Source organism: Hordeum vulgare, chromosome 2H (genome assembly GCF_904849725.1).
Source record: "Hordeum vulgare subsp. vulgare chromosome 2H, MorexV3_pseudomolecules_assembly, whole genome shotgun sequence".
Taxonomy (NCBI): Eukaryota; Viridiplantae; Streptophyta; class Magnoliopsida; order Poales; family Poaceae; genus Hordeum; species Hordeum vulgare.
This window is the reverse complement of record NC_058519.1, coordinates 34408715-34434337: the sequence shown is the minus strand read 5'-3', so window position 1 is coordinate 34434337 and position 25623 is coordinate 34408715. Positions and strand designations below refer to the sequence as shown.

The 25623-nt window shown below is 46.9% G+C and overlaps 2 protein-coding genes and 1 long non-coding RNA gene across 5 annotated transcripts; 2 read left to right on the top strand and 1 right to left on the bottom strand.

The window, feature by feature from the left end:
* Positions 1 to 5221: 5221 nt before the first annotated feature.
* LOC123424676 ((+)-neomenthol dehydrogenase-like) lies at positions 5222 to 17821 on the top strand. Of its 3 annotated transcripts, none has more exons than XM_045108339.1 (6): positions 5222 to 5535; positions 5830 to 6076; positions 6169 to 6246; positions 6444 to 6629; positions 6756 to 7171; positions 17653 to 17821. In XM_045108339.1, exons 1-5 carry the CDS (start codon positions 5483 to 5485, stop codon positions 7134 to 7136), a joined length of 945 nt encoding a protein of 314 aa, XP_044964274.1. In that variant the 5' UTR covers positions 5222 to 5482; the 3' UTR covers positions 7137 to 7171; positions 17653 to 17821. The 3 variants fall into 3 exon arrangements, with proteins under 3 accessions (XP_044964274.1, XP_044964272.1, XP_044964271.1); XM_045108337.1 differs by lacking the exon at positions 17653 to 17821 and adding an exon at positions 17357 to 17596; XM_045108336.1 differs by lacking the exon at positions 17653 to 17821 and having other exon boundaries at positions 6756 to 7193.
* On the bottom strand, positions 7710 to 8438 carry LOC123424677. The gene is made up of 2 exons (XR_006621720.1): positions 8341 to 8438; positions 7710 to 7990 (listed from the first exon to the last, which is right to left on the bottom strand). It is a non-coding gene; the product is annotated as an uncharacterized LOC123424677 (long non-coding RNA).
* A 732-nt stretch (positions 17822 to 18553) lies between the features above and the next one.
* On the top strand, positions 18554 to 20974 carry LOC123429426 (subtilisin-like protease 4). The gene has a single exon (XM_045113461.1). The coding sequence runs from the start codon at positions 18607 to 18609 to the stop codon at positions 20842 to 20844; it is 2238 nt and encodes a 745-aa protein (XP_044969396.1). The 5' UTR covers positions 18554 to 18606; the 3' UTR covers positions 20845 to 20974.
* Positions 20975 to 25623: the final 4649 nt, after the last annotated feature.

Below are 25623 nucleotides of genomic sequence, written 5' to 3'. Positions count from 1 at the left end.
AGCCTTATTCATGAACGGATGGAGTAGGTGCTGATCTTTTGTTTAATGAAGGGTCATGGTTTTGACCTTTCCCCGCCCCTGTAGATGTTAATCATGTTGCTCATGTAGGATTAGGAAAGAAAGCCAAACCGAGTCCTAGTAGTATTAGGATTCCTAGTCCTAGTCTATTTCCATAGTCCCTTGTGGACGTGTATAAAAGACACCCTAGGGGTGTTGATTGTAACACCAGAAAAACGAAAAGCAATACAAAGCAAAGGCTCGACACGGGCCTTTAGCCATCAAATCTATCGATCAGTTTTATTCGTGTCGCTAGTTACGCAAGTTCCGTCAAGTAGCTGGCCGAAGCAAGAATCGCGTAGGCACGCCTGTACAGCTGCATACGCACGTTCAAAAGCCAACAATTGGTATCTAGAGCCTCGACGATCTACGATCTACGATGACGGACAGCGACGCTGAGTCGGTCAAGTCCGGCAGCGGCGGTGCCAAGGCGAACAAGAACGGCGACAAGGTGAAGAAGGGCGTCAAGTCAGCAACCAGTGGTGGAGGAACGAGCGGCGCTAACGTCCAGGCGCATCGCAACATCCCCATCCAGTACCCGATGCTCACCGACGCCAACTACGGCGTGTGGGCGGTGAAGATGAAGATTATTCTTCGATCCCTTCGAGTGTGGGAGGCCATCACGGACGACGACGTCGACGAGGAGCGCGACGAAGGTGCCATGGCCGCCATAGCCCAGTCTGTGCCGGATTCCGTGCTGATGACATTGGCGGAGTTCGAGACGGCAAGAGAGGCGTGGAACGCACTCAAGGAGATGAGGATCGGAGAAGATCGCATCACCAAGGCTCGGGCAAAAGTGCTGAAGCGCCAATTTCACAAGTTGCAGATGGAGGAAACTGAATCTGTGAATGACTACGCCATGCGTCTTACTACTTTGGTGGGAGAGATCCGCGCGCTTGGTGCAAAGCTCGATGAGACCGAGATCGTGGAGAAATTTTTCAGTTCTGTCACTGATAAATTCACGTACATCATCGGCACGCTCGAGCAACTTTACGACATCGACGACATGACCATAACGGAGGTGATCGGACGATTGCGGACATGGGAAGAGAATGCTCGTGGCTGTTGGAAAGGCAAAGGAGGAGGTAGTGACCAACTCATGTACTCGCGCGCAGACTGGGAGGCCCCAAGTAGCAAAGGAAGGCGTGACGGTGGCGAAGGCTCAAGCAACACGAAGGGCGATGGACAAACCGGAAAAGGCAAAGGAAAAGGCAAACCACAAGGTCGTGGTAAGGCGGGCCAATCTAAAGAGCAGAAACCACGGAACTTGGACTTGTCCGAGGTCAAGTGCTATAACTGCAATAAGATGGGTCACTTTGCGAAGGATTGTCCAAAGCCTAACAAGCGGGAGATCAAGGCAAATTTGGCAAAGCAGGAAGACGAAGGTCCAGGTCTTCTGATGGCCGAAGTTTGTGATCTCGCTGAAACGGTGGTTGTGAAACCAAGCCGGAAGGTGCTACTTCATGAGGAAAAAGTGACACCAAAGTTATCCGGTGATCAGAATGTGTCGTGGTATCTCGACACGGGTGCCAGTAACCACATGACGGGGTGCAAGGAGAAATTCCTCGAGCTGGAATACGATGTTGAAGGCTCGGTCAAGTTCGGTGATGGTTCAGCTGTGGAGATTTGCGGGCAAGGATCTGTCCTCTTTGAGGGTCTCACAGGCGAACATCGCATACTCACTGGAGTGTACTACATCCCACGGCTGCGCAACAACATCATCTCTATTGGGAAGCTTGACGAGAATGGATGCAAGGTGAATATAGAGAGCGGAGTGATGACGATCTTCGACAACCTCCGAAACGTGCTAGCTCGTGTTAATCGCTCACGGAATAGGCTCTATATCCTCAACCTTGATCAATCTCAACCGGAGTGTTGGCTTGCCAAGAGTGATGATGATTCGTGGTTATGGCATGCTAGATTTGGACACGTTAACTTCTACGCCTTGAAGAAGATGTCAAAGATGCAGATGGTATCCGGGATGCCAGTTATCGACCATGTTGATCGAGTATGTGACGGGTGCTTGGTTGGAAAACAGCACCGCAGGCCATTCCCTGCTCAGTCTACCTATCGTGCAAGTGATGCACTCGAGCTGCTCCATGGTGATCTATGTGGCCCTATCACCCCGGCAACTCACGCTGGAAAGAAGTATTTCTTCCTTTTGGTAGACGACTACTCGAGATATATGTGGGTCATTCTCCTACGATCTAAAGATGAGGCGTTTGAAGCGTTCAAGAAATTAAAGGCTGCAACAGAGATGGAACACAAGCTGAAGGTTCGCGCTCTACGGACAGATCGCGGCGGAGAGTTTATGTCGAATGAGTTCAACGACTACTGCGAGAAGATTGGCATAAAGAGGTTCCTCACGGCACCTTACACGCCGCAGCAGAATGGGGTCGTTGAAAGGCGCAATCGAACCGTCGTTGACATGGCAAGGAGTTTACTCAAGAGCAAGAACCTGCCGGGGACTTTTTGGGGAGAAGCTGTCTCGACGGCGGTCTATCTTCTCAACCGGGCTCCAACGAAGGCGGTGGTCGGCAAGACTCCGTATGAAGCAATTTACGGACGTAAGCCGAATGTGTCTCATCTACGGACATTCGGGTGCGTGGCACATGTGAAGACGGCGGAGCCGCACCTCTCAAAGCTTGCCGATCGTAGCACCAAGATGGTGTTCATCGGATACGCGAGCAGTTCTGGCACCAAGGCATACCGTTTCTACGATCCACAAACCAAGCGTCTACGGATTTCACGCGACGTCGTGTTTGAAGAAAACCAAGCGTGGAATTGGAGCGCCGCAGCCGACGATGCTCCAAACAGTAACATATTTGCAGTTGAATTTCCAACTGATGATGATGCAGGGGAAGATGTCTAGGTGATTGGCAAGACGCCCAACCAAGGTGACCACAATGGTAGTGATCATCATGGTGCCGACACCGACGACGACGCGCATAGGTCGCAAGGAGATAGCGACAACGCCGCGCACGACACAGGCGGAGATCTCGACGACAACATCGACAACGAGGCGCATAGTGACGATGACAATCAAGATGATGGTCACGGTCACGACGACTACGCCGACGACATGGATGTCGATGACACACCAAGGTCTCAGCCGTCTTCCTCAAGTGCATCAACACCGACACAATTTGTGTCGCCTCCTTCGCAAGCCACAACGGACTCCTCAGGGCCTCGTCGCTACAAGACCCTCAAGAAAGTCTACAAGTACACAAAGCCAGTTACGCTTGAGTACTCCGGACTATGTCTGTTCGGAGTTGAGGAGCCGGCGAACTTCGTAGAGGCGAGCAAAAGTCCTAGCTGGACGCACGCCATGGATGAGGAGATGAAGGCAATTGAGAGCAATGGCACGTGGACTTTGGTAACCCGACCTCCAAACCAAAAGACGATAGGTTTGAAGTGGGTTTACAAGTTAAAGAAGGACACGGAGGGTGCCATTGTGAAGTACAAGGCAAGACTCGTTGCAAAGGGCTACGTACAACGTCAAGGAGTTGACTATGATGAGGTGTTTGCACCGGTTGCTCGAATCGAGACGGTGAGAGTGCTCCTAGCTTTGGCAGCACAAGAGGATTGGAAGGTTCATCATATGGATGTTAAATCCGCTTTCCTCAACGGTGATCTCACAGAAGAAGTGTACGTGGAACAACCCCTCGGCTACGAGAAGAAAGGCGAAGAAGGGAAAGTTTACAAGCTCAAGAAGGCACTTTACGGGTTAAAGAAAGCGCCAAGAGCTTGGAAATCAAAGTTAGACCGAAGTCTGGTCTCGCTCGGGTTCAAGAGATGTCCCCTCGAGCACGCAGTCTATACAAAGAACTCCAAAGGCTCAAACCTGCTAGTTGGAGTTTATGTCGACGATCTGATTATCACCGGAGATAGCGTACAAGAAATTGAACGTTTCAAGGCGCAAATGAAGAACAAGTTTAGCATGAGTGATCTGGGATTACTCAGCTATTACTTGGGCATCGAAGTGAAGCAAAGCTCCGGAGAGATTTCCCTATGTCAATCGGCTTACGCGGTCAAGTTATTGGACAAGTGTGGCATGTCGGATTGCTACGCGACACAAGTTCCAATGGACCAACGTCACAAGTTGAGCAAGCGTAGCTCAAATCCGCCGGTGGACACCACAATGTATCGAAGCGTTGTGGGTAGCCTAAGATACTTGGTGCATACCCGACCTGACTTGGCTTATTCAGTCGGGATCGTGAGTCGTTTCATGGAGAAACCGACAACCGAACACATGAGCGCGGTCAATCAAATTCTACGCTATGTGAAAGGCACAATTAATCTTGGTTGCACGTACAGAAAGGGAAAGGAAGGATTGATCCTTCGTGGATATTCAGATAGCGACATGGCAGGTGATGTTGATGACCGAAAGAGCACAACGGGCATGGTTTTCTACCTTGGCCCGAATCCGATTAGCTGGAATTCTCAGAAGCAAAAGGTGGTGGCACTGTCTTCATGCGAGGCAGAATACATAGCGGCAAGCACGGCGGCTTGTCAAGCAGTGTGGCTCAGAAGACTCCTAGCTATTCTTGCAAAGCGGGAGGTGCAGAAGGTGTCACTGAAGATCGATAACCAAGCTGCAATCTCGTTGTGCAAAAATCCGGTTCATCACGAAAGGAGCAAGCACATAGATACCCGGTTCCACCATATCCGGGAGTGCATTGAAGAAGGGTTGATCGAGGTTCAACATGTGAACACGAAAGACCAACTTGCCGATATTTTCACCAAGTCCCTCGGTCGACAGAAGTTCATCGAGATGAGGAGGAAAGTCGGAGTGCAAGAAGTGAAGTCAAGCAACAAGATTAAGGAGGTGAATGTAGATGTTAATCATGTTGCTCATGTAGGATTAGGAAAGAAAGCCAAACCGAGTCCTAGTAGTATTAGGATTCCTAGTCCTAGTCTATTTCCATAGTCCCTTGTGGACGTGTATAAAAGACACCCTAGGGGTGTTGATTGTAACACCAGAAAAACGAAAAGCAATACAAAGCAAAGGCTCGACACGGGCCTTTAGCCATCAAATCCATCGATCAGTTTTATTCGTGTCGCTAGTTACGCAAGTTCCGTCAAGTAGCCGGCCGAAGCAAGAATCGCGTAGGCACGCCTGTACAGCTGCGTACGCACGTTCAAAAGCCAACAGCCCCTCCCCTGTCCCGCGCCGTGGGTCCCGCCACGCAGCCCAGCGCGGGCGCAGATCGTCGGCACCGGCGCCGGCGAGGCGAACCCTCCGAGGCAACTCGTAAAATACTCCATGGTCTTTTACTAACCAGCAACCACCACGGCCTAGGGTTAATCTGGAGCCTCACCCGGTCACCAACCCCCACTCCCACCGCAGCATCTTCATTCCTCTTCCCTCGCCTCGCCGTCTCCGACCCAGCCGTCCTAGCCGCCCACCGCAACTCCGCAAGCCATGGAGAAGCCGTCGCACATAGCCACCGCCGACGGGAAGCAGCCATCGCGCAGGTACCATCTCGCTCCCTCACCTACGGTCACCTCTGTCTGCGACCTGCGGGCTCAATGATTTGAAGCGTACTGTAGATAGTTCTTTAGCACACAGGCCCATTCTTCTGCTGGTGCAATCTTACATGGAAAATTGAAGTCGAGCCTAATTACTTGCTCGTTGTTACTTATAGAATGGATGCTACACATGCCAATAATTAGTTTCTACCACTAGTGTTTGCCGGATCATCCACTCCAAAAACTAAATTAAATGGACAAGATGCTAGTGATATTTTGTTTCTGTCTGCTTTTCATCAGGCTTGCGGTGGTCACTGGTGGAAACAAGGGAGTCGGCCTGGAGGTGTGCCGGCAGCTTGCTGTCCAAGGTGTAACGGTCATTCTCACGGCCAGGGACGAGAAGAGAGGGAAGGATGCCGTTGAGTCTATTCGCCGTGAATCCAACTTCTCCAACGTGGTCTTCCACCAGCTCGACGTCCGGGATGACAGCAGCGTCGCCGCCCTAGCGCGACACATCGAGAGCAGATACGGAGACCTTGACATCTTGGTAAAGTGAGGTCGTTTTTGTTAGATCAGCACTTATGCATCATTTTGGGGAACATGTTATGTAAATGAGGATGGATTGGGTAACGCATACAGGTTAACAATGCAGCAGTTGTGGGGGTTGCAGCAGACGAGGAAGGCCTCAAAGCTCTGAACCTTGATGCAGAGACATGGGTACTGCTTTTCTCTGAATCTTTTTTAAAAAAAAAAAATAGCTGATCACGCTTGCCACGCGGTATTTTTCTTTTGATCTGAACCTTTTGCAACTTAGCATATTTGTATGTCATCTGTAGAACTACAATTTCATCTGTAACATGCATACTTGGTACACCAATGTTTAGTGTTCAGTTTTAAATTCTTTCATGATTCAGACATCTGGCAGAGCAACCATTCTGCTCAAAGACGTGTTCAGGAATACCTATGAGGTGACACGGGACTGTCTCGACACCAATTACTATGGATGCAAACGGGTAACAGAAGCCCTCCTTCCTCTACTGAAACTATCCACATCCGGAGCAAGGATCGTTAACGCCTCCTCCCTTGCTTCAGAGCTAAAGGTATGCCATCAGTTGAATTTCGTTCTCCAAGAACCTCCAAAACCTCGAGAACCAAAAAGGAGATGTAGTCTGCCCGATACATAGTCGGTTAGTCTCACTCACGTGTTCAACTTTGGCGCTGGCCAGAGAATGCCGAACGAGAAGCTACGGAACGACCTGAGCAACATCGACATCTGGGACGAGACGCGGATCGAGGCGCTACTGAACACCTTCATGAATGACCTGAAGCAGGGACAGCTGGAGGAGGCAGGGTGGCCGGCGATGCTGCCTGCTTACAGCGTGTCGAAGATGGTGATCAACCTCTACACGAGGATTCTGGCGAGGCGTCACCCAGAGATGCGTGTCAACTGCGTGCGCCCAGGCTTCGTCAGGACCGACATCAACTGGAACTTGGGGACCCTGACGCCGGAACAGGGCGCGAGGGGGCCGGTCATGCTGGCCCTGCTCCCTCAGGATGGGCCGACCGGGTGCTACTTCGATCAGACGGAGATGGTGAATGTCTGGTAATGGCTGTTTACTGGATTGTCAGGAACCACGTTATGGTAAGTTCATCTTCCTGTGTCATGCCTGAGGCCATTGGCCAAGACAAGTTTCTTCTGTTCTTGCATTTTAGACATGAATAAAGAGTTAAGGACGAGCTATGGTACTGCATAGTACAGTACTCAAAAAACGTCTTACATTATAGGACAGAGGGAGTAGTTAGGTACCACTACCCCCCAAAAAAGAGGAGCTGATTGAATCTCAAAATAATTCACAGTAACAGAGTCTATTAGAAGGTAATCAGTTTGAATCAAGAACATAAACAGAGTGTGTTCCTTTATTATGATGGCCCTACTACGTTGCTGAGCCACACACTGCACAAACATTTGTGTTAAGATAGAAAGTACAGTAGTAGAAACTGCACATCCAAACCACTTTGCTACTAATAGCCCAGTAAACTTGAGAGGACAATGCCACTCAATCAGTAGTTAATTAAACAAATCAAACGTCTAGCACTGTCACACCGAGAAAAGGCGCTGAGAATAGCAAATTCAATTGGTGATCAGTTTGACCTCACCTGATCTCATTTATATCGCTACATTTACCCAAAAAGACTTCGTGCCCCGCTTTATAGATAAAAAGCATGAACAATACAACCAATCCGAACAAACGGAAGTCCATAGCAAGAAAAAACAAGGGAAACAAGAGGAGAGAAAGAGGTTCACGCTGCGGGCACAGCAACAACAAGCCTGAACATAATAGAAGATACATCCTCAAGGAGGATAGGTAATCATCAGGAGATGAGCCGCCAGTTCTTCATATCTCCTCGTCAGTTGGTCCACCACCGCCCTATCCCATCGCTTGGATAAGGGCCTCCACAACTGCAAGAATCCACACAATTTATATGTATCATCAGTGGCCCGGCTAGGAAATATGTGCTCAATCACTAGCTTATTCGTAACACACCAAAGCGACCATGCCAAGGCATCAAAATTGACCCATGTCAATCTGCAAACCTGGCCCGAGCCTCCAGCAAGGAGCTGGTAGAACTCGGGGAAGTTAGTGGGGCGCCATCCATTGCCCCAAACCTCCAGAACACAACTCCAGAAAAATTGTGCAGACACACAGTAGAAGATAATGTGGTTGAGATCTTCCTCTACGTCACATAGAGGACAGGTGCCTGTCCCTGGACCATTTCACTTTAAGACTTGATCTCCGGACGGAAGCCTACCTCTGACCAGCTGCCAGAGGAAGATCTTGATCTTAGGCGAAAGCTTAGTCTTCCAGATCTGGGACAGTTCGTCTGGTCCCTGACCTGGCGCCAATTGGTCATGTAGGGATTTCGAAGAGAACCGCCCCGAAGGGTCAAGGCACCAAGAAGTGGTATCCGCCCGGTCCTCCAGCGAGGTAGACACAATCACCGCCGAGAGAGAGAGCCAGTCATCCGATTCATCAGGCCCAAGAGTTGTATGAAAGGTTAGTTCTGCAAAATCATGAACTCAGCGCTGAAAATTAGATGGGCTTGGAGGTTGTGTACATCGTCTGAAGATCGAGCCTGCAACTTACTTGCAACTCTTCTTGATGGTCGAGGACGACATATGCTCAATGCTGCAAAACCTTCTTTTGGATGGACAGATGGCTCAGCGGGACCTCGGTTGAAGAAATCGCTGCTGACGTCTTCCACTCTGTCTGTCCCATTAGCCAAGCAAAGAGAAGAGTTGCTGATGCTCTGGTTAATAACAGTTGGGTCAAGGATATTAGGAAACAAATTAATTTTAGGGTTATCATGCAAATCCTTGGGCCGTGGGAAATATTATCTGACATCGAACTCAGTCCCAACAGGAGAGATACTTGGAAGTGGTTTTGGGAGCCTGAAAGGTGTTTTCTCCGCAAGATCAGTTTATAAGTCCTTTTTCAGCTGCAATGTGTTAATCTCCAAGATGTCGCCCTTCCCACGAGGACTCCCCTGATCAACCGGTGGAACTTAGCTATGGAGGGGAAGAGGCCGAACTCTCTGGTAACACATCATTGTTAGATTGATCTCTTTTCCAATGGGCCCAACGGCCCATTGGACCTTGACTCACGCCCTGATCGGGGGCGTCCAGCCCAAGCAAGGCTGGTGGGCCCCTGTCGCGCAGTGCTATATATAGAGGAGGTGTGGACCATGGCACGGGTTACGAGGTTCGCCGCCGCCACTGGTTTCCCACTCTCTAACCCTAATCCGATCTAGAGGGATGCACTGAAGCGATGGGAAGTCCACCGCCGCCGCTACCGCATCTCTCTCTCCTTCCTCACCGTCGTCATCACCTCACGACGGTCTTTGAAGGGAGCTCATCGAGCACGCTACAAGGTAATAACCTACCACGCTCACCGAACACATCTAGCCTTGACGATCCACGGGATCTATCAATGGTATCATGAGCCATGAGGCTTTAGATGTTGTTCCGGTTGCAAGAAGATAACGAAAGCGAAAAATATTTCCCCTCCCCGATATGAACCCGAGAAGGGCAAAGTTCAAAGAGAAGAAAGAATTCACCGGAGTTATCTCCGGCAAAGAAGCGCCGCCGCAAGGCCGCGCCTGTTCCTCTCGATCCCCACACGCATCGGCAAGCCAAGGTGTGGGGAAGAAGAACCTACCTCCTCGGAGGCAAAGATCGGATCCTATGAGATCCAAAAGGCATACAGAAAAAGGCAAAGAAGAAAGGGAACATGTCAAGCAAAGAACCCCTATGGGGCAAAGTACATGCACCCCGACCACGCCGTTCGACGGCGGCGCGCTTCCGCTAAGGGAAACGCGCCACCGGCGAAGGGGAGGCAACGACGCAAAAGGTGAAACGGTGCAAAGGCCATAGTTATACTCTCCCGGGGCAAAGGGCGCCACCACCGAGCCGTTTGACGGCGGCGCGTTCACCCTAGAGGTGCTCGCGCTACTGCCAAAGGGACGGGGATGGCGTCGACGAGTCACGCATCCGGGCTTCTTTTTGGTCGTGGTGGTGAACGTCAATACGGAAAAGAAAACGGAACCGCAGCCAACCGCTCGACGGCGGCGCACCCACCGCAAGGCGTGTGCGCAGCCGGCGAGGGGAAGGCCACGGCTCCGGCTTGGTACAGCCACGGGAGAGAAAGTACTAGTCGGCTCGCACGGCGCGGGACCGTAGGTCGCCGCTGCCGGCGGCCATCCCAAGAGCCCTCCGACGGGGCAGAGGCACTCCGCGCGAGGAGAGGCTGCTGTGAGCAAGGAGTAAGGGAGAAGGGCCGGCTAGATCCGAGCTCACCTCGACGGGGCAAGGTGGCCGCCGCGCAAGGAGAGGCCGACTGGCTGTAGGGGCTCGCGAGAGGGGCGACGAGGCACAAGAAGCCTCCTCGGCGGGGCATACATGCCACCGCGCGAGGGAAGGCTCAGGCCACCGCTCGGCCAACACCGACGGGGACTGACCCGTGCTCTCTCTCGAGAGACAGGAGCAGAGGGGAAAGGGTGCGAGCGGTGCCGGGGGAGAATGGAGGGGTAGGGTTTCCCCTCAACACCGGTGCTCACCTTTTTGATCCCACGAAACGCGCGGTGCGCCGTCGGATCGACGCGGGCGGCTGGGATCGCCCCAGAGGAAACCCTAGGCTACGCGCGGGCCTTCGGGCCGCAGGCCGTTGCGCCAGGCCGGCCCACTCGAAGCCGCAGCCCACGGGGCCGCAGGAAGGCGCTGGTGAGTGCCTGGCAGGATGGCTGGTGGCGGGCCGAGGCCACAGGCCGGCCCAGCCGCCCATTTTTTCGTATTAAAGGAATTTTTGATTTCTGTCTATTTTAGGCAAATTTAAAATAGTTTTTCTATGCATTTTTCATACGAAAATATGTTTAGAAAATAGTAAAGAAAATGTTCAAAGTTTTTGTAAAAATAGACAGAATACTAACATTATTTTTGTGCAAAGAAAAATAAAAGTTTCTGAAAATATAATGTTTTTTCAGAAAAAGAAAAGTTCATGGCCTTTATAGAAGTATGAATAAAGTTCATGAATTTTTTATTAAGTGACAGAATTTTTTTTTTCTGTAAAAAGGTTTGCAACATGAACAATGTTAATTTTCATGAATTTTTAATTTTAACAGAATAATTTTCTGTAAAGGTGTATGAATTTTCATATTCACGTTTTTCCGCTGCAAAGTAAATGTTTAATCCTCCAATTAAATTGAACCAACGGGAAAATTTAATTGGAAGAACTGTTATTAGCAAAGTTTTTTCCTTGTGGGTGAAATAAGATTCAAACAGTTTCCGCTATGACAATAGAATGATGATTGTTTTAAAGTTAAATATGGTATTGTCATTTTCTGACCAACGTTGATGATAACAATACTATAATTGTATGAGTCATCCTATGTTTAAAGCTTAAATCTCTGATAAATTTTGTATCAAAGTGATCAATTTTCGGAGCACTGATAAAGAAACGCATATGGTTAATGATGATGATGATTATTTCTTAGCAAAGTTGTTCAATAAGAATATTATCATCACATTGTTTATGAGTTATATGCATTATTTCCATTTCTGCCCAACGGTGATATGGAATTAATGTAGAAGGATGATGTTTTATTCTAATTCTGCCACCACGGTGATTTAGAATATTCCAGAAAGTTTTAAAAGGTTTAATGTGCATGATTTTAATCAGACCAACGTAGGGTTATCTTTATGCTCATTACCGTTGTTTATTGGCTAAGTTTTCTGAGACTAAAAGTTATTCAAGCTTTCACTCATGAAAGCGAATGTTTTGGGTACTAGTGACCCGAAAGATGGAAAAGAAAGGTCATAACTTGAGAGAATAAATTCTCTCTAAAGAATGGCTTCACAAGAAAAGAACTCTTGGATATTAATTCAAGAAAAGAAAAGAGATAAATCATTGAGAGTCTTGATTGACGAATGTCTTTCATGTACTCTCTATGATGAAGTCTCCTTTTTCAGTCAACATGATTGAAATGAAACAAGCAACATGCATGTTGAATTTGACCAACGTCGGATCAAACATGTGTGTCAAAGATAATTCAGATTTATTTCTGAATTTGATGCAGTCAAAAGAGCCAATTATGGCATTTATGTCCCTTAAAGGGAATTACCCGCATGGCGGGAAAAGTCTGGGAAGAATGCCTGCGTAACCGGGTAAAGTTGACACTGTATTATGTCAACAATCCGTGTATGACGGGAGAAATTTTGGCAAAGGCTTTTGTTGGAATTACGCCCTAGAGGCAATAATAAATATATAGTTATTATTATAATTCCTGTATCAAGATAATAGTTTATTATCCATGCTATAATTGTATTGAATGAAGACTCATTTACATGTGTGGATACATAGACAAAACACCGTCCCTAGCATGCCTCTAGTTGGCTAGCCAGTTGATCGATGATAGTCAGTGTCTTCTGATTATGAACAAGGTGTTGTTGCTTGATAACTGGATCACGTCATTGGGAGAATCACGTGATGGACTAGACCCAAACTGATAGACGTAGCATGTTGATCGTGTCATTTTGTTGCTACTGTTTTCTGCGTGTCAAGTATTTATTCCTATGACCATGAGATCATATAACTCACTGGCACCGGAGGAATGCTTTGTGTGTATCAAACGTCGCAACGTAACTGGGTGACTATAAAGATGCTCTACAGGTATCTCCGAAGGTGTTAGTTGAGTTAGTATGTATCAAGACTGGGATTTGTCACTCCATATGACGGAGAGGTATCTCGGGGCCCACTCGGTAATACAACATCACACACAAGCCTTGCAAGCAATGTAACTTAGTGTAAGTTGTGGGATCTTGTATTACGGAACGAGTAAAGAGACTTGCCGGTGAACGAGATTGAAATAGGTATGCGGATACTGACGATCGAATCTCGGGCAAGTAACATACCAAAGGACAAAGGGAATGACATACGGGATTATACGAATCCTTGGCACTGAGGTTCAAACGATAAGATCTTCGTAGGATATGTAGGATCCAATATGGGCATCCAGGTCCCGCTATTGGATATTGACCGAGGAGTCTCTCGGGTCATGTCTACATAGTTCTCGAACCCGCAGGGTCTGCACACTTAAGGTTCGACGTTGTTTTATGCGTATTTGAGTTATATGGTTGGTTACCGAATGTTGTTCGGAGTCCCGGATGAGATCACGGACGTCACGAGGGTTTCCGGAATGGTCCGGAAACGAAGATTGATATATAGGATGACCTCATTTGATTACCGGAAGGTTTTCGAAATTACCGGGAATGTAACGGGAATGACGAATGGGTTCCGGAAGTTCACCGGGGGGGGGGGGGGGGGCAACCCACCCCGGGGAAGCCCATAGGCCATAAGGGTGGCGCACCAGCCCTTAGTGGGCTGGTGGGACAGCCCAAAAGGGGCCTATGCGCCAAGGATAAGAAATCAAAGGAAAAAAAAGGGAGGAGGTGGGAAGGGAGGGGGACTCCCTCCCACCAAACCTAGTCCAACTCGGTTTGGGGGGGGGGAGAGTCCTCCCCCTTGGCTCGGCCGACTCCTTGAGGGTCCTTGGACCCCAAGGCAAGGCCCCCCTCCCTCCCACCTATATATACGGAGGTTTTAGGGCTGATTTGAGACGACTTTCCCACGGCAGCCCGACCACATACCTCCACGGTTTTTCCTCTAGATCGCGTTTCTGCGGAGCTCAGGCGGAGCCCTGCTAAGACAAGGTCATCACCAACCTCCGGAGCGCCGTCACGCTGCCGGAGAACTCTTCTACCTCTCCGTCTCTCTTGCTGGATCAAGAAGGCCGAGATCATCGTCGAGCTGTACGTGTGCTGAACGCGGAGGTGCCGTCCGTTGGGTACTAGATCGTGGGACTGATCGCGGGATTGTTCGCGGGGCGGATCGAGGGACGTGAGGACGTTCCACTACATCAACCGCGTTCTCTAACGCTTCTGCTGTACGATCTACAAGGGTACGTAGATCACTCATCCCCTCTCGTAGATGGACATCACCATGATAGGTCTTCGTGCGCGTAGGAAAATTTTTGTTTCCCATGCGACGTTCCCCAACAGCCTTATCCTGTATGACAGGAGAAAGTTATGATGACTCATGTGCGGTTAATGTCCCACTATGGGAGAAAAGTATGGAGTAGCTATTAAGCTTTCCTAGCATCGACCGTACACCTTATGTGTAACGGTCATTATGCAATCACTAAATCCAGAAAGGATAAAAGTAACAGACGAACCTAAAGACAAGAATGATATGCAAGTGTGACTTGCAAAAGTGACAACTATATGCTAAAGACAAGAATGATATGCAAGTACCTGAGATTTTGATGGTCTCTAGGAATGTGAAAATCAGATACTTGTGACTACTATAAAGTCTATGTTAGTGAAATTCCATCATTTGAATTTCACTAACATAGACTTTATGAAGGGTCTACAAGGCAAATGTGATTCCAAAGGAAATATGTGAAGGTGTAAAACATGACTTAAATCGAAAGATTTTGTGCAAAGAAAATGAGAGTACAATTGCATTCATGCAAAGTTATAGAATGAGAAATTTGTTTCCCAATTCCTATGCATGTGGATGATGTCATACTTGCTAGTGGTGATGTGAATCTACTGCAGGAGGAGAAAAGAAGTTCTTGTCCTCAAAGTTCAAAAGAATAAAAGGGGGTATTAGGAATGGCGCATGGACATGTTAAGAAAGATCTCTAAAGTATGCATACGAGAAAACCTACGCCTGATCTTATAGTCAAGGGTAATGGAACTGGAAACTATGGTGTTTCAAAAGTTAATAAGAAAAGATTGTAAACCAATATGGTACCATATGCTTCAGTTGTTGGAAGCACAAGATGTTACCCTGACACAGTTCACGTATATATCCGGGTTGTTTTGGCAATGTCCAGTCCATAGATAAATCAATGGAATGGAGTCAAAGATATCGGCCTCATGCTAAAAGAAATAAGTGCTCTCAAAAGATTGTGAGTACAAAGGCAGGACTTGTGAAATGTATAGCGAAATCCACAATTGTCGCTAACTTTCATACTCGGAGTTTTGTGTGGAAAATCTCCGAATGAGTAAAACGATTGTCATCAATGTGATGCAATGATATGTTATAGCTTGATATAAGGCTGAGGGACGGGCGACATGGTTAAGGCTACCTGTACCCGGAGTGGATAATGGTTGACAACGACGATTACCATTTTAAGTTCTTTCGCTCCTGTCACAATGAGTCAAGTGTTGATGCCAAACACACTGACAAAGAGTTACGTGTTGTGAAGGAGAACGTCCGGAATTATCGAAAAATGCTTGAAGCATAAAAGCAACAAACAAGTGTTTGCAGATCTGCTTATCAAAGGCTTACCGCCCAGTGTGTTCGGAGAACACATAGTCGACATGGGTTTTATGGTATAGTCTAATATTTCCGAACAATAAAGGACCCAAGGTTAAAGAATCTGTCTCAAAATAGAGAGGTACATTGTGGCTGTCTGATTCCATCGGCAATTGAGCCGTGACGATGAAACATGCCCTATGTATTGATCTGTTACGAAACGGGTGAAGTTAAAAGTATATGATGAGATCAAGGGGGAGAATGTTAGATTGATCTCTTTCTCAATGGGTCCAACGGCCCATTGGACCTTGACTCACGCCCTGATCGGGGGCGTCCAGCCCAAGCAAGGCTGGTGGGCCCCTGTCGCGCAGTGCTATATATAGAGGAGGTGTGGACCATGGCACGGGTTACGAGGTTCGCCGCCGCTACTGGTTCCCCACTCTCTAACCCTAATCCGATCTAGAGGGATGCACTGAAGCGATGGGAAGTCCACCGCCGCCGCTACCGCATCTCTCTCTCCTTCCCCACCGTCGTCATCACCTCACGACGGTCTCTGAAGGGAGCTCATCGAGCACGCTACAAGGTAATAACCTACCACGCTCACCGAACACATCTAGCCTTGACGATCCACGGGATCTATCAATCATAGGTGGTATACAGAACTAGAAGCTGTTATTTTTGAAAAAATAATTATCCTCCAATGTTACAGATATTTAATATATGTAGTAAAGATCACCCAGATCCAGAAATCGAAAAATACCATGTGTCTTTTCCACTACACCCCGCACCATAAACCCAGGTAGATACATTACCGACATTCATTCCCGCCGTCCCACATAATCTTATCATATCTTCCAGATTTAACAAAAATTAGATTCATTAATGTGTTACCATATGCGCTGGATTTATCAACTGATTAACATATGCCAAAAATAAGACACAACACATTAACTGGTCGTGATGTATAAAGATTACCGGGTGATTGATCCCATTTTGGCATTGCCATCATCTTCATCGTGTAGTCGTGTGGCTTGAGCCTCGAGGAATGGCGTCGTTACAAATCTCTCAGTACCACTTCTCTTGCTCACCGTCCTCTTTCCTACGCTCGCACTATGCTATATCAATCCAGCTGCCACAAGGGACGCGGATTTTGTCTAACCCTTTGCGCGCGTAATGCATATCTGATCCATCCATCCTACATGCATGCATGTTAAATCAATTATTCTACATGCACGTCAAATCAAGGCTTTTTGTACCTCTCTCCTCTCTCTCCCAGACCTGCTCTCTCCCAAGCAAATCCATCATTTTATTACCCCTTTGTAAACTTAAATCATTTATATCTTCTAAACCAACATTTCAAATTTATTTTTTTATATATATTTGAACTTCTGGCGTAAAGACCTTTAGAACAAGACCAATGTTGAATATATTTGAATTAGTTTGAATTTTTTCATTTTAGTTTACCATAAATATTGTGTGCAGCTCAAACAAGTTCCATAAACTTTTCATTGAAGTTCTGGTAAACTGTTTATAAAGTTCTTCAGTTTTAAATACATTTTCTAGCAAAGTTCTTTCATATTTCTAACAAAGTGCAAGCCTGTTATTCAGAAAGTTTTTCACGGCTTCAACAAAAAAAAGTGTTCCGCATGTATCCAAGACTGATCTTGTTCTGAAGGACTTGGCATCACAATTTCAAACATGTAAAAAGTTTTAGAAACATGTTTTTGGTTTAAAAGACATGAGCCACCTAAATTGTGAAACAAATAAAAAGTGATAGAGTTAGAGGAGAGAGGAAAGATAAAGTAGGCATGCATGTGTCGGTGTGTGTACAGCAAGAGAGAGAAGAAGAATCATGCACATGCAAATAGCTCGCATCCACATGAAGGAGCAACGACAGGGATTGGAGTTACGCGCGCATCCCTTGATGAGTCTTTATTAAATTACTTTTGCAATGTCATCTACTGGCCAGAAGTTGTTGTGCACACATCAAACTTGATGAGTTATGTTTTGTTGGGTCGTTTGAGGAGTCAAATTTTAGGGAAATGGCTCGAGATCGATGGTCTAATAGTCTGCTCTCAGACCAAGTCTAATGCTTTTATCCTTGTTTTCTCTCTTTACCCATATATATCCATTGTAACATACGTATGGATATTGGGACTTAATTTGTTATGCATTAATTAATGCTGCTCTTTTGTACTCCTATCTTGTTTTTGCAGTAGAAATCTAATTTTGAATAATTTCGTGGTAGAGAAACCGGCTGATGTTATTGTGGAGCATACCCATCTTGTTATCGTGGTAGAGAAACCGGCTGATGTTATTGTACTCTCAGATAGAGTAGTAGTTACCATGCGTCAAATAAGAGGAGTTGATTGAATCTCAAAGGATTCACAGTAGTAAAACAGTCTATTAATTGTAAACAGCCCAAGACATAAACAAATTATTGTATCTTTATTATGATGGATTTGAGAGAAGGGTCCTTGATACTGAGAGTACAATATCACTTGATCACACTAGTTAAGCAGAATAAATCTTTTGTGATATTGTCATTTATGAGATGATATATAAGTATATAACATATCTCCTGCTCTCATCATTTCCATATTGTCATTTATGAGACGATATACAAGACATCATGTTAAACTAACATTTGTTGATTTTGAATCCTTCATTATCTTCCAATCTAAATCAATAGTGCACTGGTGTCCACGCGAAATAATTCTTAACATCATGCAGAGAATTGAAAAAGATCGTGTATATATGTCCCCCACATATCCCACATCATAACTCTCGAGATACACTATAGTACTGATGATAAACGTGGGTAATCTGTATTAAATTTGAGTCATTGATTTCCTTTCATTTCCGCACATATTGTAATATATGATTCATGCACATATTGTAATATATTTCCCCCATATATTGATTTTCCTCATTGTTCCAAATCGTCTATTTGTGTATCAGCACACACATAGTATTAAAGATGGTGTATGCTTTAATACTGCGCATTTATCGGACACAAATTAAAGCTGTTGTATGCTCCTGCATGCGCTAGATATCCATGGGATTAACTTCTGCAGCATTAAAGTTGCATCACATTGATCATTGGTGTTGTATAAATGAAGAACACGGGGTACTGGCCGGACAGACATTCCATCGCCATCGCCTTCTTCGGTCGTGTAGGTGTGCCTAGCTAGCTTCAGCAATGGCGTTCTTGACAAATCTCATACTACTACCACTTCTCCTGCTCGCCACCTTCTCTCCTACACCTTCAGTGTGCTATGTTAGTCCATCTGCTGGAAGGGTACATCAGAGTGCTACACAAACATCTGCTTACCGCACTTACATTGTGCTCGTTCAGCCACCCCCCTCAGGTGCCGACGGAGAGGGGCATCGTCGGTGGTATGAAACTTTCTTGCCGAGCTCAAAAATCGGCGAATCTGGGGAGCCGCGTCTCCTCCACTCCTACACCGAGGTGTTCAGTGGCTTCACGGCGAAGCTCACAGAGTCTGAGCTCGATGCAGTCGCCAAGAAGCCCGGGTTCGTGCGTGCGTTCCCAGACCGGACGTTGCAGCTCATGACCACGCACACACCGGAGTTCCTTGGGCTGAGGAATGGTACCGGGCTTTGGAGTGATGCTGGCTACGGGAAGGGAGTGATCGTTGGGCTGCTCGACACTGGGATCTATGCATCACACCCTTCGTTCGACGATCATGGTGTCCCACCGCCCCCGTCAAAGTGGAAGGGCTCCTGCAAGGCGGTCAGGTGCAACAACAAGCTCATCGGTGCCAAATCACTTGTTGGAGATGATAACTCGTACGATTACGACGGGCACGGAACACACACCTCGTCCACTGCCGCCGGGAACTTCGTCGCTGGCGCGTCGGACCAAGGCGTGGGCACAGGCACTGCTTCTGGAATTGCTCCAGGTGCACACATCGCCATGTACAAGGTGTGCACCAAGAAGGGCTGCAAAGAATCCATGATAGTAGCCGGCATGGACGCGGCCATCAAGGATGGGGTGGACGTGCTCTCGCTATCTCTCGGTAGCTTCACCAGTGTCAGCTTCAACAATGACCCCATCGCTATCGGTGCGTTCAGTGCAATATCCAAGGGCATTATTGTGGTGTGTGCGGCTGGCAACAGAGGTCCCACTCCACAATTGATCACAAACGATGCGCCATGGTTGCTCACAGTCGCCGCCGGCTCGGTGGACCGGAGGTTCGATGCTGGCGTGCATCTCGGCAACGGCAAGCGAATTGATGGAGAAGCACTTACCCAGGTGACAAAGCCAACCTCAAAGCCGTACCCTCTCCTCTACTCCGAGCAACATCGTTTCTGCCAGAATGAGGATCACGGTTCCGTTGCCGGGAAAGTAATTGTTTGCCAGTCCACGACACCGACGACTCGGTATTCCGACATCGAGAGGCTAATGGTTGCCGGTGCGGCTGGCGTTGTGCTTTTCAATAACGAAGCCGCCGGCTACACCATTGCTCTTCGGGACTTCAAGGCGAGAGTGGTGCAGGTGACCTACGCCGACGGCATCACCATTGCAGATTACGCGAAGTCAGCATTGAACGACGCCGTTGCCACTTTCACATACAACAACACAGTGTTGGGTGTTCGTCCGAGCCCGGTCGTGGCGTCATTCTCTTCCAGGGGTCCAAGCTCTATTTCCCTCGGCGTGCTCAAGCCAGACATTCTTGCGCCCGGGCTCAACATCCTTGCGGCGTGGCCAGGGCCTTCTTTCAAAATCATATCAGGTACGTCCATGGCGACGCCACATGTTAGCGGCGTGGCGGCGCTCATCAAAAGCTTGCATCCCGACTGGTCGCCGGCTGCCATCAAGTCGGCCATCTTGACAACATCGGACGCCGTCAACAACATCGGCACCTCGATCTTGAACGAGAGGCATGGTAAAGCCAGTGCCTACGATAGAGGCGCCGGCCATGTGAACCCCGCAAAAGCCGCCGACCCTGGTCTGGTGTACGACCTCGGCATGACTGACTATGCAGGCTACATCTGCTGGCTCTTCGGCGACGAAGGCTTGGTGACCATCGTACGCAAGTCGAGCTTGAGCTGCGCGAAGCTGCCCAAGGTCAAGGACGTTCAGCTCAACTACCCTACTCTAACCGTGTCGCTAACGTCAATGCCGTTCACCGTGACCCGGACGGTGACGAACGTCGGGCCAGCGGATTCTACGTACGCTGCCAAGGTAGACTCGCCAAGCTCTATGACAGTGCATGTCTCCCCAGAGACACTAGTGTTCTCCAAGGTTGGAGAAAAGAGGACGTTCAACGTGACAGTGATCTGCCAAGGCGTGGGTGCATCAGAAATGTTTGTGGAGGGAAGCTTGAGCTGGGTGTCCAAGAAGCATGTTGTGCGCAGTCCCATTGTCGCCATCCGTGGAGCAGGAGGTCCTACCCCCGCTCCCTTACCATGAACGATGTCCATGCCCTGAGATTCATGGATGTCTTCGTGTGTCCCCGCTAATTTCATGCTTACTGTTTTTTGTGTGTTTGTCAGACAAAACAGTGGCAAAGGAATAAGATTTGTGTGATTGTGTCGTCTCAGTTTGTTTTTCTATTAATGGTTTTACTAAGAACTCCAGAAACTTGTGACACTTTGTTGTTGTTTAATCCTTATAACCTTTTGTCGGATAAGCAACAGTACAAACAAGTGAAATATAGACTCAGTTGTGTCGGAGCACGGGCAATCTGTAGTTAAACTCTCAACTTCCTCTTGAATGCAGGGCTCCTTGTAATTGTCGAGAAAAGAGATGTGAAGGGAGACTAACGCACAACCATCACCCTGTGGGCTCTTCAGTTTTCAAACTAAATCAAAAACTTCCGATTTGACACCTTCCCGACTTTCAGCTTTGATTACAATCAACTTTCTACTGATTTTCTGAACTTGTGCTTCAGCTCAAACATTTTGACAGGGGGGAGATGGGCTAATGTGGCAAAATCATCTCAAGTGGCTTGTCAAATCTCAAAATGACATGCTGATTCTGATCCATGTCAGCGAAATTAGCTATGCAGGTTCCATGCCTCCCGTTGCTGCCGCCGGCGTCCGCCTCGCCAAGGCTGGAGAAAAGAAGGCTTTCAGGGTGTCAGTAAACTGCCAATGCATGGGTACATAAAAAATCTTTGTGGAGAGAAGCATGGGCGGGGTGTCCAAGAAACATGTTGTGTGCAGTTCCATTGTCGCCATCCGCGGAGCAGGAGGTCCTGCCGCCGCTCCATTACCATGAACGATGTCTATGCCCTGAGACTGATGGATGTTTTTGTCAGATAAAATAGTGGTAATGGAACAAGATATGTGTCGTCTCAGTATGTTTATTTGATGTAAATTATACTGACCGCAGAAACTTGTGACACTTCTGGAGTTGTTCAATTCTTGTAACCTTTTGTCGAACTAGATGATACCCCGCACGTTGCTGCGGGACATTTATCTGCGATAACAATAGCAGGTTAAACTTGTACCTTATTGTTTTTCTGAGCATGGAAGCATGAAACATGTCAAATGGAGAGAAAGTACTGACTAATAATTTTTAGTAATTACAATAATTATTATTTTACAACAACAAATTCTGTATTTTTTCCATGTCTGACAAACATGTGGAACCACATCCATAATTTGGCCAATAGAGAGCAATTAATCAATATATATATGTATGTATATATATATGTATATCAGATATAACTATATACAGCAAATAGACATCTGAAGATTCTGGTAACCTTAAAGACTACATATACATCTTGCAAAAAATACATGCTTGATAGGTCTACCTCATCCTTGCTTCAAGCTTTCTCTCAAAATTCTGCACTTATGCTAGCCTCACAGACTATATGTACATCATGCAAAAAAAAATACATGGATGACATGTCATTGCTTTAAGATTTCTCTAACAGTGTGAATTATTCATAGGCTATATGGCTTATTGTAAATAAGTGGATTGATAAAAATTGGAAGATAGGTGTTGGAGGGAACAGAGACATGCCCACAAATTTAGCGGGGGAAATCATAGGCTCAACTCCTTTGGCATGTATTCAGCAGACATAGAAAATGAAACAAAAAAATCTTTTCCATTGCAAAGATATATATGTTTTCCTAATAGGTAAGAAATGATGGCTGGCAATGTTAGTATTAAAGAAGAAACATGTCTTAGTAACAACAGTAAATTGACAGAGAATGACAATCACATGATCTTGGCACAAACTGCAAGATCATAGTTGGGTTCGACATGTTATTGGACAATGTCACGGATTTAACCATCATCAAGAATATTTACCCTGCACAAATTCATTACTTACCAGCTTGTTTAAGCCATCATATTATGCATTTGCTAGGCGTTCGAATAATCCGAATATCGAAGAATAGAGTTGTTGCTGCTAGATCAAAGTAGTTCCTTACCAAGGAAGACATAAAGTTGTGCACCAATCTAATGAACGAAATAATGTACGACAATACATATTTATGCTCATAAGGAAACCTATAGAAATTTAAATGTTCCAGTTTCTGTCCAAGAAAGAAAGATAGAAGAAGCGTCAGCAGGCTAGACATACCGGATCGTATGATGGCCAACGGTTGTTCAGTCCTGTCATTCTTCGCAACCACGCCACTTCATGGGTTGAGACTCGTTAAGATTGGTTCCATGACATGCACCCGTTGTATGAGAAACTCCAACGCTTTTGAGGCCCTGCCAAAACAACTGAACCTTAGATCCTAGCACATATTTATTTTCTTGATTTACAACACTGTTGATGAAGGTGAAATTTGGTGGCCATTAGCATATATTGTGAATGCCGGTGAGTATGTTCTTGATTCTTGGATACGAATAAAAGAACAGGTAGACGACATTAGTGATAAAGATATAGGTGGATTCAACGTATATATGTGAATATAAATGGTGAGAGATATAAAGTTGTTATCAAGGACGTACAATTTTTCAGATTTCGGTAGCAGATCGACACGCAACGTATGTACCGAATCTTGCAGAATAGTTCTAGAGACCACAATCCAAGCGTAAGGGATCATATATAGCAATGAAGTACGAAACTGTTGTGAGGCCAACATGTGACAACCATAAAAGCCACAAAACAGTAAATTAAAACGGTTTACAATCAGTGTGTTGGGCACGTTAAGATGATTATCTATGACAAAAAAGGAACACATGTTCATATACATAAACTGTCCAACTTATAGTTCCATGTATAGATAGCAATCAAATTACTTGCCTCTATAGTCTTGGCTAAAATGCTGCAACATTTAATTTAGCGCTAACAAACAACCATGTGCAAAAATTTCGCCCACTTTAGTATGAATTTTTGGCAAATAATTGATGTGCATGCCAGCAAGTAAGGACCCTGAAAAATCAAAAAGAATCCCAGCCATATCTGATCTACCAGATGCTTATGTTGAACCCTGAAACAAAGAACAATAAAGCTGTAACCATTGGATCTGAATTCTGAAGGTAATATAGTAATAAATAAATTGTACCATAGAGGGAACTGATACATGGAGAATCATAAGAATTATCCATCTCAAGTCTAGATGAGATATACATGAATATTAAGAACTGCATGTTTTCACTGAATCCAACCAAAATGCAGATTTGGGTGCATGCATTTACTCGAGTCAATGAGAATTCAGAGTTCTCGCTAGATGCAAGGGAATGCAACAAATGTATGTACATGGTTCCATAGCATTGGATGTATTGGTCCTTGTATGAACAAAACAACAAACGCATGAGAATATGGCATCATATCCTAAATCAGTGGCATAGCAGCAAGACAATAGATGAGGATTGGAGGGGGGTGGGAGGGTGTTCTGGACTAACCTGATAAATTAGAGATTTGTCCCATCTAGCTTCATTGCCATTGCCACACTCCGCCATGATCCCCTGCTTCTCTATCCCTCATAGCTGCCACACGCCATATCCTTCTCACCACCCTCCTCCTCGGATCCGTCGAGCGGCGACAGGCGGAAGGAGCCGAGCAGTGGCTGCTGCGGTGTAACGAACCCTAGTAATCTAGGATCGGTACAAGGGAATTGGGGATGAGTTCAGATTTGCTTTATTCAGAGGAGGAGGATGATACAGGAAAGTAGGAAGTCTCATACATGCATAACTCTCCCTTGCACACACACACACACACCTACTTATATACCATCATACCCTGGCCAGTGGCCCCCGCCACCAGGCCCGCACTGCTGTCCACCGCATCAGGGGATGCAGGTGTGACACTCCCCTCTTCTTCAGATAGAGCCTCCACTTCATGGTGATCACGCCTGCTTGCTGCCTCCAGGTCATCTTTGAAGCCATCGTCTTGGTTGTGCCATATTGTTGTTGTAGGGAAGCGGCGACGCATGGTGTAGTAGTCCTCCTAGGTGTTACTCGTGGTTGAAGAAGACCATCGAATTCGTAGTTGAACGAGTGTGTTGTTGCCTCGCTTGACCATGCGCCGCTCCAAAATCTCCAAGGGCACGATGTCACCAGCTGCCAAATCTGGGGGTCTTGGGAGCTCGGCGAAGACTGGTGTGTAGTTTGGAGTGAAGGGCTTGAGCTGCAAGATGTGGAAGACGTTGTGTATGCGGGTGTCCTTGGGGTAGCTCCAGCTTGTAGGAGAGGGCGCCTATCTTGTCTTGGATCTTGAATGGCCCATAAAACTTGTAGGCGAGCTTGGCACACGTCTTGTTGAGGACGGATGATTGTGCGTAGGGCTGCAGCTTCAGGAGTACCGAATTGCCGACTTGAAAGACGCGCACCGTGCAATGGCGATCTTCCTGTTTCTTGAAGCGGTTCTAGGCACGTTGTATCTGCTCCCGTAGGCGCATCGTGATCATGCCCCAGTCCCACTGCTCCGCGTCCATGGTGGGTGCCGTCTTGTCGTCCCAGAGAGCCATGGCACCCAAGTTTGGCTCAACACCATAGAGAGCCTTGAATGGAGTGCAGTTTATGGCTAAGTGGAAGGAGGAATTGTACTAGAATTCCGCCGTTGGTAGCCATTGATGCCAGCACTGGGGTCTGTCGTGGATGGAGCAGCGTAGGTACATCTCCAGGCATTGGTTGACGCGCTCGCTTTGGCCATCCGTCTACGGGTGGTAAGCCATGGAGTAGAGCAGCTTGGTGCCGCCTTGGTGAACAGCTCGCGCCAGAGCGTGCTGGTGAAAACGCATTCGCCATCGGAGATGATGGACTTGGGGATGCAGTGGAGCT

Excerpts from the sequence above, each read along its gene's own strand:
- LOC123424676 (XM_045108339.1), top strand. The coding sequence starts at position 5,483 with ATGGAGAAGCCGTCGCACATAGCCACCGCCGACGGGAAGCAGCCATCG. Across the intron at positions 6,247-6,443 it reads ACCTTGATGCAGAGACATGG|ACATCTGGCAGAGCAACCAT; the intron begins GTACTGCTTTTC and ends TTCATGATTCAG. Across the intron at positions 6,630-6,755 it reads CCCTTGCTTCAGAGCTAAAG|AGAATGCCGAACGAGAAGCT; the intron begins GTATGCCATCAG and ends GGCGCTGGCCAG.
- LOC123429426 (XM_045113461.1), top strand. The coding sequence starts at position 18,607 with ATGGCGTTCTTGACAAATCTCATACTACTACCACTTCTCCTGCTCGCC.